Source organism: Pangasianodon hypophthalmus, chromosome 12 (assembly GCF_027358585.1).
Source record: "Pangasianodon hypophthalmus isolate fPanHyp1 chromosome 12, fPanHyp1.pri, whole genome shotgun sequence".
In the NCBI taxonomy this organism is placed as follows: Eukaryota; Metazoa; Chordata; class Actinopteri; order Siluriformes; family Pangasiidae; genus Pangasianodon; species Pangasianodon hypophthalmus.
In genome coordinates this window covers 23,420,134-23,435,153 of record NC_069721.1, presented here as the reverse complement: position 1 = coordinate 23,435,153, position 15,020 = coordinate 23,420,134, and the positions used below count along the sequence as shown (strand labels likewise).

Sequence of the window (15,020 nt, the reverse complement as noted above, 5' to 3'; positions counted from 1 at the left end):
TGGGTGTGTTTTTTTTACACATCCAATTCAGTTAATTGCAGCCTTATAGATTAGTAAAGGCTTACAGATCGTCTTTTTGCCAGCACTGTCAAAGATTTTCTTTTACCCTTTTACAAGATGGCAGTTTTTTTTTTTGTTTTTTTTTTTACAAGGAGAGTGATTTTGGTCTCCATCCTCTCGTATACCTCTTCAAATCGAGCCCTGACTATTGTTGATATTTCAGCATCTTCACTTTATAACCTTTAGGATGAATGGTATTCAGACGTCAGATATAACCACAGATGTAAGCGCTATTCGGAAGTTGCACGAAGGTTACACATGTGGGGCGGAGCTTGCTGGAAAAAGGGGCGCGTCTCAGTTACACTTGATTCTAAACTTGACCTTAAGCGCATCTTTGTTGCTCAATTTATGTCTGTTCGATTGAGGAGCAGTACTACGTCCAGCACCACAGTGTGACAGTTTGATGTAAACACAACATGTCACGCTGAAATTTTCTGAAAGTTTCGTCTGTAAATACGCTAAAAAAATTTATGGAATCCCGTTTAGGGCCAATATTAAATACATAAACATAGTACTGTCGCTTTAAAGTGCACGAAAAGCGTTTTTTTCTCTCACAGAGGACATCGGATGAGACACATCTTAATCAGAGATATTGCTTCTGGAGGACAGAATTTTTATGAATAAGGATGTGACTTAACTGCGAGTGAGCTGGAAATGTAGCAGATGAGCGCTCGGACAGTTTGTCCTTAACCCTGGCATGTTTTCTTTACAGGAGAGCTCATCGAATTTACACAAACACTGGCACTGATGAATTAAAGGTGTGATAAAATCGCTACACATTATGATTTTATGACCCTGATGTAGTATCTTGTTGCTTTATTCATTTGTGAGAACAATTAGCTGTTAGCACGAGATATAAAAAAAAACTACAGTGCACAACACCAGGATGCGCTGGATCAAGTGCTATTTTATGAGCTGCTGAATAGTAATGAGTGTGGAAGCCATTTTGTTAAATTAAACCAAATTTATACTAGGACTCTTCATGCAGCAATATATTAGCAATATACTAGACTCCTCATACTGTACCTTCTCATTCATATATCATCGTATTAAGACTTTTAATCCTTCAACTGTCTCTTGCTTTTATAATACAAAGTATTACAACTGACAGCAATGAAAACAACTGAGCTGCTTCTTCTGTCTGCATTTTCTATCCTCTGATTTTTTTTCATACGTAAAGGGACGTGCTAGTGCGTTTAAAAGTAGTAGACTAGATGCTAGTTTTGGATACTCAAGAAAAATCTGGCAGGCGTGAGCTACACGCAGATGATTTGCATTTTCTGAATGAGGCTCCAAGAATGTCGTTATGTACATAACACGACTCTGAATACTCGTAACTTTCTCCACATAAACATTGGTATAACTTATGGACTTAGCTTAGCGACTCTGAATATAGCACAAAGAGTAAATAAATTAGTAAATGGGAGTTTGTAATATTAGTGGATTGCTATAATGTTTAACAGTTATTTAGCTACTACACTAGTATTGCTAATACTAATAATCTTTAATACTGATATTGCTTTATGTATTGATAGTGCTTTAATTATATAGCACTTGTTTAAGTTTACAAAGTTTTTATAGACAGTGAAGAATAATTTTAAAAAATATTAAAAAAAAAAAAATCTAAATAATAATCAGCAAAAAAAAAATAATAAGAAGAAGAAAATATAAACATAAAAACAGCATAAATAAAAACAGTAAACTAAAAGTTAAGCTAAAACTTTAACTTAAGTTAAAGTTAAGTTAAGGATAAAGTGCAATAGAGATAAAATCAGCATAAATAAAAATGAATTCATGAAAGCTATGTGTCTTTCCTGTGTAGTGAGATTTCTGATCGCTGTGTCTCCGTTTCTCTCTCTGTAGAGAAATGAACGATGACGAGATCAAAGTGAGCAGCGTTTGTAATAATAACCTGCGTTTCACCTTTTCACACACCCACACACACACACACACACACACACACACACACACACACACAACAGCTGCTTCAGTGGGTGGAATCCTCACCTAAACCTGATACGGTCTGAATAAAAGCCAGAATGAGAAAACAAAAACACCAAACAGCTTTTCATTGCTACTGTATATCAGATTTACTGTTCACACCTGAATCGAAAGCTGCAGTCAGGCTGGGTGTGAAACACCATGTGGACAGATCGTGGAAAAAACAAACACAGTGTCAAAGAGGCTTTGTTCCAAGGACGTGTGTGTGTGTGTGTGTGTGTGTGTGTGTGAGACAGAAGCTCAGTGTTCAAAGGAAACACATTACATAATTCACTCATACTCTCTCTTATACACTTCCTGTGACCTGACAGTTAATAAATTTCTTTAGAAAGTATGAACACCTGAACCATGTGTGTTATCCAGCCAAATGCCTGTAAGGCAGTGAATTAATCATACTAATTAAACTTCTGTGTGGATCCCAGGAATGGAAAAGAAAACGTCAGGCAGTGAAAACAAAACATTGTTATTAAACGTTATGATAAAATTATCATTCTTGTGATTTTCTTTGCTTAATAAAGCTACACATTTGAACCTACCGTGGTTTACGTGATACGTCTTTCTTAAATTTCTTAAAATCTGAATGCTGTTTTATAAAAGAAATTCACATGATAGGTTTATTTATGTCTAAATCTTTTACCTTTATTGACACATTTATCCAAACTTGCTAAAAGCTAGCAGAGACAGAACAGAATTGATCAATCTTTTCAAAAGAGCGAACACGCAAAACGTCCGCGTCACAATGCTGAAAATCCGTTTTAGTGCAGGACTCTAACAAATAGTGTTTACTTCACTGCAAAATATGATGTATTAACAAGTGAAACATACTGAATATAGCCAGATTTATGTCATATTTCTCATCAGGAGACTCATTATAAGATTAGATTTTATGTCCTTCAACTGTAAAATGCTTAGACGGCATTTCTATCCGGTTTATAAATCAGGTGCTACAGGAAAACACCATTTTGGGGTCTGTTACCAGAGTGCACTATTATTAAATTCAAAATATCTTATAATACCCAGGTTGATGAAGCAATAAGCGGATAAAGGATAATGCTGTGATGAATGATGTGCTCAGTGCTGCTCTGTGAACTAGCTGTAAGAATACCTGATGTTTAATAAATGAACTCTAAAGAGTGTAATTTGCTTAAATAATTGCACTGTTGCATAACACTGGCCCTGAGCAAAGACAAAACAATGAAGCTGGAAATGTTCCACACTCGTAAAAGGACGAAGAACAATGCCCACTTCCACAACATACCGCACCACGAAATGTCCTGCAGCCAGAACGAGGATCAGTACACACCCTGTACGAAGCTGTTCAAATTTACATCTGTACACACACGTTATAGATTTCTGCTTTATGTATAAATGATATACATACATGCTAGCTAATTAATTTGAGCTAAATTACTAATTATTATGTTGCATTAAATGTTGGTTAGGCTGCATATTAATTTCAGCATGAAATACACAGTTAAAAAACACAATGATTTTTTTTTAAATCCTGGATTTGCCCAGAACCTAAAAAAAACAGCAATATTGTATTAAATCATGGCTTAAATAAAAGGGTAGCTAATGCTAAGCAGTATTATTCTCCTACTACGCATATGCATATACATATACATATCACTTAGACCTTACAATGTCAAGCAATAGCAAAAGACTGTAGCCTATTTTCTTCTTATTCCTGTCACCATTTAAAATACAGAATATTAAAAAGTCTGTATTGTGCAACAAACTTTTAAATATTGAAATTGCAGCGTGTAAACAGGGTGAGCAGGTTTTTAACAAAGAGCTTCATTTAATTGCGTGTTAAAAGGCCATGTGAAAGCTAGCCATGTAGGACAACTTTAATATAGCTCCAATTTAACACATCCATAAAATTAAACATCATCATTAACTTTACTTAACATCGAGACTTACTCTAAGTGGTTCTGTTTACTTGGCTTTTTTTCCTACAAAATTCACAAAATAAGTTGTAACACAATATGGGGTGCCTGTGTATACAGTATTGTGTATACATGATAGGGATGTAAGCAAATACAAATACATTATTCATGATGACCTGATAATGTGTTCTAAACAGATACAAATAAAAGGTACACTTCATTTGTTTTGAGAAACTTGCGAGAAAAGTGCACAGGGCATTGGTGTGCATCGGGACTGGGTTCCAGCGGGACGCAAAACAGTTACACAAACAAGAGGTTTTTACTTTCGGTTAGGCGTAAGTGTGTGGCTGTGAAGTTCGCGGGACAAACAAAGACCATGTGAATGTGAATGATGTATTTACAGTAATGCATTTACAGTGATGCATTTACAGCGTTCATTCATTCATCCTTAGTAACGGCCTGGTCAGGACCACAGTGGATCAAATTTGGTGACGAGGTTGTTTATAATTTGGGAAATAGAACAAATTCAATGTGTTAGAAAGTCCCAAGCAGGTACAATGTTCCCACCTCACAATTAAATCTGAATAGAGATACAGATACATATATGATTTTTGACGGTTTAAAGAAGTGCCCCGATAAAATATCCAAAACAACTGCATTTTACAAAAACATGTTTCTGAAGAAAAAAAACACTTTTCTTTACGTCATGTATTTTTCTTAACAATATTTTGGCATTACTAATAACATTCATATACTAAGCAGACTCTGCAATGCTAACTAATACCTAACTAATTATGGGATTGATGAATGAATGAATGGATGGATGGATGGATGGATGAATGGATGGATGGATGGATGGATGATTGGATGGGTGGAGGGATAAGTAAAGTTCAGCATTAGCTGTAAGAAGCTGAACAGTAGTGTGTAGTTCACTCATTGGGATGAGTCTGTGCCTGCCATGATTAAGTTAATCCCGTTAACTCGTCCTTTTGAAGTGAAGCTGCTTTACATCTCATTCGCTACACTGTACATCCCCTAAGGACCTGACACACACACACACACACACACACACACACAGACACACACAGACACACACTTCTTGGATGATGTGGTTCTCTCTTGCATATGAGGCTTCTATAGAATATGTTTCGACATGCCTTGTGCTGTCCCAGTATACAAAAATCTGAGATTATCTTGTGCTACAATAAATAAATACAGAAATATATATATATATATATATATACACACACACAGAGTATATTAGCCCTATATTAACCAATTTTATTGATGCATTGAAATTCCATTCAAATTCAAAACCAATTTACTTGGCAGTCACGTGTTTACAGATGTGAGAAAACTGCTGTATAATTTAATATGATATATACGCTTTCATCAGCCTCTTTCATCTCTGATGTTCACTTAGCAAACCTCAGCACTCTCTCTCTCACACAGACTATCAGTCACCAGATCAGCTCCACTCAGCTCCATAACTTTTGGCACCCTTAATAAAAATAAGTTAAAATGAATATATAGATAGTATAGCATACATAACACACAATGAGTGATATTTCTGAGCTTAAATATTTTTGATTGTGGGATTGTGTTGTTCAATTTTAACATAATATATTTTTTTAACATAAGGTGCAAATTTCTATGCAAAATACTGGTTTCAAAATTATTGGCACCCCACAGTTAATAACATTAATTGTTGAAGTCTTTTGTGAATATCATATAATTTCTTTAATCATCCAATATTCATATTAATAACCATTAGAAAGTGTTTAATCAATGAGATAACTGCTGTTTTAATTCAGTTCTAAACAATATTATCTTTACAACACACCTATAATAAGGTGTGTGATGAAGCGGAGTTACCATTACCAACCCGAATCTGATTATTTTCTTATAACAGCACATCTGAATGAGTCTTATTCCTCTTACACCACACATATGTTTCTATTTATTAAAGAATGATGTGATATAGTTATATTTAATAAACAGTTCCTGTTCTCACTTACGTTATAGCAGCTATAAACAGTTGTTCCCTCACCAGCCTCTCTTTTTTTTCTCTCTCTTAACGTTAGAAATTCAAAAAGCTTTTCCTGTGCCAGAAAATGTAAGTTACAGCTTTTAGCGTTTTTAAAACCCGGAGTCCCTGTGTAAGTTGTTACTACAGAAGCGTTAAAGTATTACAACGAGCGCATTTAAGAGCGATCAGAGCTGCTGTAAGAGAAAATTCATCAAAACCTTCTGACCAATCAGAATCCAGAATTCAACAGCGCAGTGGTTTAATTACAAATAGTGCAAAATGGTTAAAATATGATGGTGGAGATTTAAGTATATTAATAAACCTTGTGTTTGTGTTTGTTGATGTGTTCTGATTGACCATCTATCTACATTTACATGATAAATAAATATACATGGCTAATCACGATCAGCTCAGACAACAGTAATTACGTGATTATGTATTAATTGTGACAGGCCTTAATATAATTTCAAAATTATTTTAGCATCATGAATGCATCTTTAATGGCAAGCATGTGCCATACTTTTTCATGGGTACGAACGCAAAAATCCGTATCACTTAAAAATAAATCAGAAAAACTGGAAAGTGTCTGTCTCGGAAAGCTGTCTCATGACTTCATGATTCTGGCATGACTTTACACAGAGAGGATGGAACAATCTGGAAGAATGCTGAACTCCCACCCCCATCACCAGAAGGCATGGAGATGCTAAAAAAATAACCAACAAACAATGACAAAGCTGTGCTGCCTTCGCTGTATATATAGCACTGAGCACACAGACAGCAAATACCAAACACTCATCAAACCAATCAGCAGTGAAAACACGGCTCTGACCGGCGCCTGGCGCAAACACACTACATTCTGCTGAATTCCTGTTTCGCTCAGTTATACACCGGCTGGAAGGACGGTGACAATCTGGTACCTTCTCTATTTTCTCTCTCTCTTTCTCTCTCTCTCTCTCTCTCTCTCTCTCACACACACACACACGTTCATCACATCCCATAGATTTATACAAAATTATTCTATAACAAGTTCATAAAGTGCGTACATTTATACCAATCGTTATACCAATATAACATCATTTATACCAAACGTACAACAGTACAGACTGATATAAATTGCTTATGTTCTCTGAAGCTGATTTTCATCATAAGAACTCATTGTTGTTCATTGGAGGAAAGAAAGAGGCAATTGGATGGCGTGTGATAAATATAGGCTGAGAAGGGCACAGATGGGTATTTATAGACATTTAAAGAGACCTACATAAGGAAACAAATCGAAAGGGAGTGTCTCAGAGATGGTGTTGTGCAGGAACAAGCTACAAGCAGTCAGGATTAATGTATAAATAATTCAAACAGTGTTATAACATTACAGCACAGAGCCAACTCTGTGTCATGGACCACTTGTCTAGTTAGTAAGCAGTAGTGATATCAATTCTGAATCTTTTCAGTGAATCAGTTCATTTGACTCAGCTCACCGATAAGAGTCGACTCTTTTGGGAACCAAACGACTCATTGCCATTTTTTTCTAAACCAAAGTTGACTAGGTTTGCAACATTATGATTTGCAGTTGTTCTTCTTTACTCAACTGTCTGATATTATTTCATGAAACCTTACTTTGCATTGTATTTTATAAAATATACAGTAACGAAATAATTGCTAAATCAGCAAAGCAAATACCTTAAGCATCCCTGCAGTAATGATATTGTGTCTGTGCTTCATTAATAAGATTCATTTCTTTTTATGATCCCACACATAAAATTTACACTAATTTACTAGCATCAGAGTAGTAAAGTTAATTCAGTTATGCTATCATTAGTGCAATGCATAAGACCATAAGAGAGAAAATGCATAAGACCTACAGAGACAGGTCAAGAGGTTCAGTTAACGCTCACATCAAACATCATGATGGAGAAAAATCTCAGTGACCTCTGTGACCTCTGTTGGTGCAAGACAGAAACTGCTGATCTCCTGCGATTTTCACACAGTTGTGTCTAGAGTTTACACACAGAATGGTGCGAAAAACAGAAATCATCCAGTGAGCAGCAGTTCTGTAGGTAGGAAACATCTTGTTGAAGAGAGAAGTCAGAGGAGAACAGCCAGAGTGGTTCGAGCTGACAGGAAGGCTACGGTAACTCAAATAATCACTCTGTACAACCGTGGTGAGCAGAAAAGCATCTCAGGACACACAACACGTCAAATCTTGAGGCAGATGGACTACAACAGCAGAAGACCACATCAGGTTCCACTCCTGTCAGCCAAGAACGGGAATCTGAGGGTACAGTGGTCATAGGCTCACCCAAAACTGGACAATTGTTTGTCAGATAAACGTTAACTAGTGTCCAGTTTAGGTGGTGTAAAGAGGTCAGCGAGTGTATGTTTACAGGTAATTACTTATTACTAAAGTTATTAGTTATATACTGTAAATTTTCCAGATGATTTGACAGCACTTTCCTGACAGCAGAGTGCAGTTACCATAACTACTGTAAATATAATGACAGTACAAAATTAAATACACAGTAAAAATTTCAATATAATTCACTGCATTTGGCGAACACAACTTACAGTTAAGGCAGGATACAACTAAGCAGCTGAAAGTAACAAGAAAAGGTTCTTGCTCAGGAATCCAACCACAACAGCTTGGCAGTGCTGGGATTTGAACTCACAACCTTCTGATTTGTAGCACAAAGGCTTAACCACTGAGCACTTCCCTCAGTTGTTGTGCGCTGACTGCACCAAAAGGTGACATTCAGTGCTTTACTAACTAAACTGAAGTGTGTAGTAGCGTATAAATGAATATCAGAAGGTTTGTATAAGGTTTGTTTTTGCTAAAATAGTCGCTAAAATAAAGGCTGAATCAAGTCCGCCATTTTCAAATCCAAAGACAAGTCCAAGACCAGGACTAGCCAAGACTGAGTCAAGACCGAGTCTTAAGGACGTCGAGGCTGAGTCAAAATCGAGCTTAAATGAAACTGAGTCAGATCCTTTTCATGCTCAAGCGATTACTTGAACTAGTCGGCTTCATTCGTGCATCTCGAGACCAGACTCGAGTCCTACAGCTCTAAATAGAAAACACAAAACCAGATGCAAACACAAAGAACCTTTAGCACTGCATCACATACTCTCACACATAGCAGCACCCTAGAAGGCATTTCATCATGTTTCTTTTCCACTGTATGACACCGTGGAGGGCACTTCATCACATTTTACCTACTGTACGACCACCCTGGAGGGCACTTCATCAGATTTTACCTACTGTACGACCACCCTGGAGGGCACTTCATCAGATTTTACCTACTGTAGAATCACCCTGGAGGGCACTTCATCACATTTTACCTACTGTACGACCACCCTGGAGGGCACTTCATCACATTTTACCTACTGTACGACCACCCTGGAGGGCACTTCATCAGATTTTACCTACTGTACGACCACCCTGGAGGGCACTTCATCAGATTTTACCTACTGTAGAACCACCCTGGAGGGCACTTCGTCCCATTTTATCTACTGTAGAACCACCCTGGAGGGCACTTCATCACATTTTACCTACTGTAGGACCACCCTGGAGGGCACTTCATCACATTTTACCTACGGTAGAACCACCCTGGAGGGCACTTCGTCCCATTTTATCTACTGCAGAACCACCCTGGAGGGCACTTCATCACATTTTACCTACTGTAGAACCATCCTGGAGGGCACTTCATCACATTTTACCTACTGTAGAACCACCCTGGAGGGCACTTCATCACATTTTACCTACTGTAGAACCATCCTGGAGGGCACTTCATCACATTTTACCTACTGTAGAACCACCCTGGAGGGCACTTCATCAGATTTTATCTACCGTAGAACCACCCTGGAGGGCACTTCATCACATTTTACCTACTGTAGAACCACCCTGGAGGGCACTTCATCAGATTTTATCTACCGTAGAACCACCCTGGAGGGCACTTCATCATGTTTTATCTACTGTAGGACCACCCTGGAGGGCACTTCATCATGTTTTTTTTTTCCAGTTTAAGGGCACCCTAGAGGGCACTTCATTACATTTGATCTACCACAGGGCCACCCTAGATGACATTGTATCATGTTTTTTCTACCCCCTGATTCCACTAGGTGTAATGAACGTGAACGAGGTGAACGATCATTTACTCTATCATCCTTTATTTTTATCCAAAATGCCTCTGGAAGAAAAAAGAAACTAAAAGTAGATAGTCGAACCACACGTTGTCCAGCCAATGCACAAATTACACAAAAGGACAGATGACAGCACTGTAGGTTTAGTGTTTTTATTTATTTATTTTTTTTGGTTTGAACTAAAAGTTTCTGTTTAACATGTTTGGTATTTGGAGTTACATGGCATTCTGCAAAGTGCCTACCTGCCTTTGTGTGTGTGTGTAATAGTTTGCTCCACACCATTCTTATTATGCCATCAGTGAGAACTCGTGATATAATGCATAGCTCAACTCTAATCATTTCACTGTCTAGCTGCTGATAGATATGAGGTTTAACAGCTCCACCTGCCATCACTGGAGATTTATATCTCTTCATCTAAGCCCCATACTGTCATATATATGTTCTGTCATTATCTGTGTGTCGGTAAAGTGTATTATCACTGAGTAGCTCAAGTTCATGTCTTTCATGGCTCTTTTTTCCTACTTCATTAAGCGGATTAACAAGTTATATAGCTGAGGATATCATGTTATCATGGTTTATCCTCGTGTTGTTGCTGCATGTCTATAAGCCCTGTAGCGGTTTGACTGACGACATCAAGTGGAAACTGTTCATTCATCCCTTCTGCTAATCACAAACGCAAATAAAAGCCATGAGAAGAGAAATGTCACAGGCTAATGCTACATTTCAGAGATTATTACTGGTGCCCCTCTCTCTCTCTTTCTCTCTCTCTCTCTCTCTATATATATATATATATATATATATATATATGTATATATATATATATATATATATATATATATATATATATATATATATATATATATATATATATATTGCCATGCGAGTGCATGTAAACACGTGTGACATCACAAGTGAAAATAAATGAATCTTGTAAAAATAATAAATCTTGTAATAAATGAATCCAGTGAAAATGAATCATCTGAAATCATGTGAAAATAAATTCATGTGAAAATAATGAATCATATGAAAAAAAATCACATGTGGAAAAGGAATCAGGTGTAAATTAATCATGTCCAAATTCTGAAATAAAGGTAAACATGTAAAAATAAAGAAATCATGTGAAAATTAATTATGCGGGAAAAAAATCACATGTGAAAATGAATGACTTTGAAAGTGAAAAGAAAAATGATATGAAAGTCAAAAGAAAAGAATCACATGAAAATGAATCATGTTTAAAAAAAACACATGAAAAAAATCATGTAAAAAATCATATCAAATAATTTAATCATGCAAGAATCATATATGAAAAGAAATGAATCATGTGAAAAAAAAAAACATGTGGACAAAAAAACATGCACTACATGTGAAAAGCCCACATAAATAAATGCATGAAATGTGAAGTGCCTAAAAACCAGGTGTAAATTTCACGTGACCCATGTGATTATTCACGTGACTCACGTTCCTGCGTAAAGGTCAGAACAAATTTCACCCTTCACCTCATGCAGCTTTAAACTCAGTGGCTAAATAACGTCTGTCACATGACCGAAGAATTTATGGTCACATTCTATTGGTCATGAAGTGCACTACTTTATTCTACCCTATGCAGGGAGCATATATAGTGAATAGAAACCCATTTAGGATTTAACCTGTGTCTTGTGGGAGGTTTAATAAAAAGATGCTGTGTGCAGAGAAGCTGAAGATGGCTGAGTTTTATGTTGATTGTGCCTCATATCAGAAATGTAAACTCAATGTAAATATCTATAATATAACGATTTTACTGTTAGGGATGAACCATATCTTCTGACGGTGATGATGTCGATGGTGATGATCACGCATTTATGAAAGGCAGAACCTGGGATTAAAGCAAACGTGCCGCAGTCACGTCACACGGCTGAGTGTTTTGTAAGTCAGGATGGTTTCTCCGGGCAGCGCTCACACACACACACACACACACACACAGCGGCCTGATTGCTGAATCACCTCTCAGATAGTTCGACGGGGAATTACCAGCACTCTTGCACTACACAACATCTCACTGATCAATAAATCCATGCCAAAATTTAAAAAAGCGCTGCTCAGCACTGCTGGTTAAAACACTTACGCAGACCTGCTACCTGTAGTTAACAGGCTTAACCGGGTCTTAAAATCCACCACTGAGCCGTAAACAGCACTTAATCATTCAGGAAAACAGGATTCCGGTCGAATTGCCGAGATGGCGATGTCTCGTCTCATAGTTCGCTACATCAGATGTAAGAGGTTTTCCTATGTCTCTATCTTCTGACTTGGTTTTCCTGAATTTAGGTACTAAACCTCCAAAGAAAAATATGTTACAATTTACAATAAAATTGCATTCAGTTTAATACTTTGCACATCAGAGATCACAAGTTTGAATCCTGATGATGTCACAGCAATCCGTAGAGAGCAAAACTGGCTGTGCTTTCTGGATGGGAGGGGCATAACCTCTCTCCCGTTAATCATTAGCCAATCATAGGCATCTATGTGCTGATGTATGTGGAAGAAGGCGGATAGCGCTTTTCCTCTGAGTGTGTTACGAAGCATGAGTAGTTCAGTTGGCCAGCTTCATGTCTCATGTCTCAGAGGTTGGTAGAGGAGAAGAGCAGGGCAAATAAGGGACAAAATGGGGGAAGAACAGTTTGCATGTTGCGTTCATCTTCAGTGGTGGATCCAGAGCTTATCCCGGGAACACCGGGCACGAGATGGGAATACGGAAGGAAACCGGAGAACGTGGAAGACACGGACACGGGGACGCCATGTGAAATTCCACACAGAGAGTATCCTGAGCTCAGGATCGAACCAGGAACCCTGGAGCTGTTAGGAGTAACACAACGCTACCCACCGCAATTATTAGGAATTTATTTCATTTATTTGTTCGTTTAATTAGTTAGTCAGTTATTAACGTGGCAATGTCTCCTCTTCTATTTTCTTATATTTCTCTATCTTCTGACTTCTGTTTTATTTTTTTTGTTGTTGATTTGTGTCTGAGCTCAGCTACATTTTGCAGTCTATTTGTTAAGTCTTTCCTATAACTTCCCTGGATCGTAAAGTTACACTTTACAATAAAATTGTAAAAAGTCAGCTTTCAAATACTTTACAATCATTCGCTCATCTTCAGTATGCGCTTTATCCTGGTCAAGGTGGCAGTGGATCTGGAGTCTATCCCATGGGAATACACCCCGGATGAGATGCCATGCTGGGGCACCACGCCCACACACACACACACACACACACACACACACGGGCAATTTAGCATAGTCTTGGGTGGTTGGAGGAAACAGGAGAACCCAGAGGAAACCCACAGAGACACGGAGAGAACATCTGAAACTCCACACAGACAGGAACCTAAGCTCAGGATAGAACCGGAGACTCACTGGTTTAGTTTCACATTTTATTAAAAACAGCAAAAAAACAAAGAAAGCACTCGAATTCTATATATCTATCTATCTATCTATCTATATATATATATATATATATATATATATATATATATTAATAAAACTAGTTTGAAGATGCTCTACAATGCTATTTAACTCCAAACCTAACAGTGATTCCAGGAGAACCTGCAGTTTCACGATTTCATGATTTTAATGACACATTATCTGCATATTGCATTATTAAGATCTGCAAAGTTTTAACATGATGATCGTCTCCAAAGATCCGTTGATTAATAATTACAGACAGATTATTATCTGATCAGCTGCTTGTTGTTGATAGAGCTGCTCATGATACATGCAACACTCTCACAAAAATCTGTCATGCAGCAATTTATCGCTGTATCGTGATATCAGTATCACTCTGATCATATCGCTCTGCTCTACTCCAACATCCAGACTGCGATAAGGATATAGTGATGATGTATTGTGCAAAATAAAACACACACACACACACACACACACTTGACAATAGGAAAACAAGCTGAGCAGCTGCGCTTAAAGGCGAATCTGCGTTACTGGCCTGTAAGGCAGGGATGACAGCTACACACACACACCACACACACACCACACACACACACTAAACATCTCAGTCTGTAAGACATAATAAATCCGTATGAATGATAAGCTCCAGCTCTGTAACACTCACCGGTGCTCATGGTGGTGCGCGGATCCGTCTCCACTCCGGTTACACTGCTGCAGCCGAGCTGATCAGCTCAGAGAGCGCATCACACACACACACACACACACACACACACACAAGGTCAGTCCAAAGATGCACACGGATCAGAGCAATCCCAGTCGCGCTCGTGCGCTCTGGAGCAGTACAGCTCCTGCGTAACAGATGAACGCAGTGAATGTCTGAGGTGTGTGTGTGTGTGTGTGTGTGTGTGTGTACGCGCGAGCGCTCCGCATGGGCGTGTGACAGCGCCGCGCTGCGCCTCTGCATCAGCAGCTCTCCCAGCTCCTGAGCGCGCAAAGCCTCATGGGAAACTGAGTGCAGGGGTAAATACATGGAAGATGCAGCCTGTGGAAACGCTTTCAGTGGCCAGTTTATTAGTGACACCTGACTTCAGGTCAGTAACACAACAGGGAAAGAGAGTCAGAGATGCTGTGAGTGAAATTTAATGGAAGTTAAATGCTGAGCTTTAGTTTATATTTTGTCGCCTCCAAGAGCTGAAAGTGTGAAACAGCAGGAGAGGAGAGAAAAATCCAGTCTGCAGGAGACTTCAGTACATTTCATCATCATCAGCACAACATCATCATCATCATCATCATCATCTTATTCTTCTTTCATCATCTTCTTCTTTCATCATCATCATCATCATCATCATCATCATCTTCTTCTTTCATCTTTTAAATCATCATCATCATCATCCTTCTTTCTTTTCCTTCATCATCATTCTTCTTTCATCTTTTACATCATCATCATCATCATCATCATCCTTCTTTCTTTTCCTT

General features: G+C 38.0%; 1 protein-coding gene across 1 annotated transcript in view; it reads right to left on the bottom strand.

The window, feature by feature from the left end:
* ablim2 (actin binding LIM protein family, member 2) overlaps positions 1 to 14,492 on the bottom strand; it is a 109,360-nt gene extending 94,868 nt beyond the window's left edge. The window contains exon 1 of the mRNA XM_053238388.1: positions 14,209 to 14,492. Within this exon, the coding sequence (XP_053094363.1) occupies positions 14,209 to 14,218 (10 nt within the window). The 5' untranslated portion in view covers positions 14,219 to 14,492. The remainder of the gene's footprint in view (positions 1 to 14,208) is intronic.
* Positions 14,493 to 15,020: the final 528 nt, after the last annotated feature.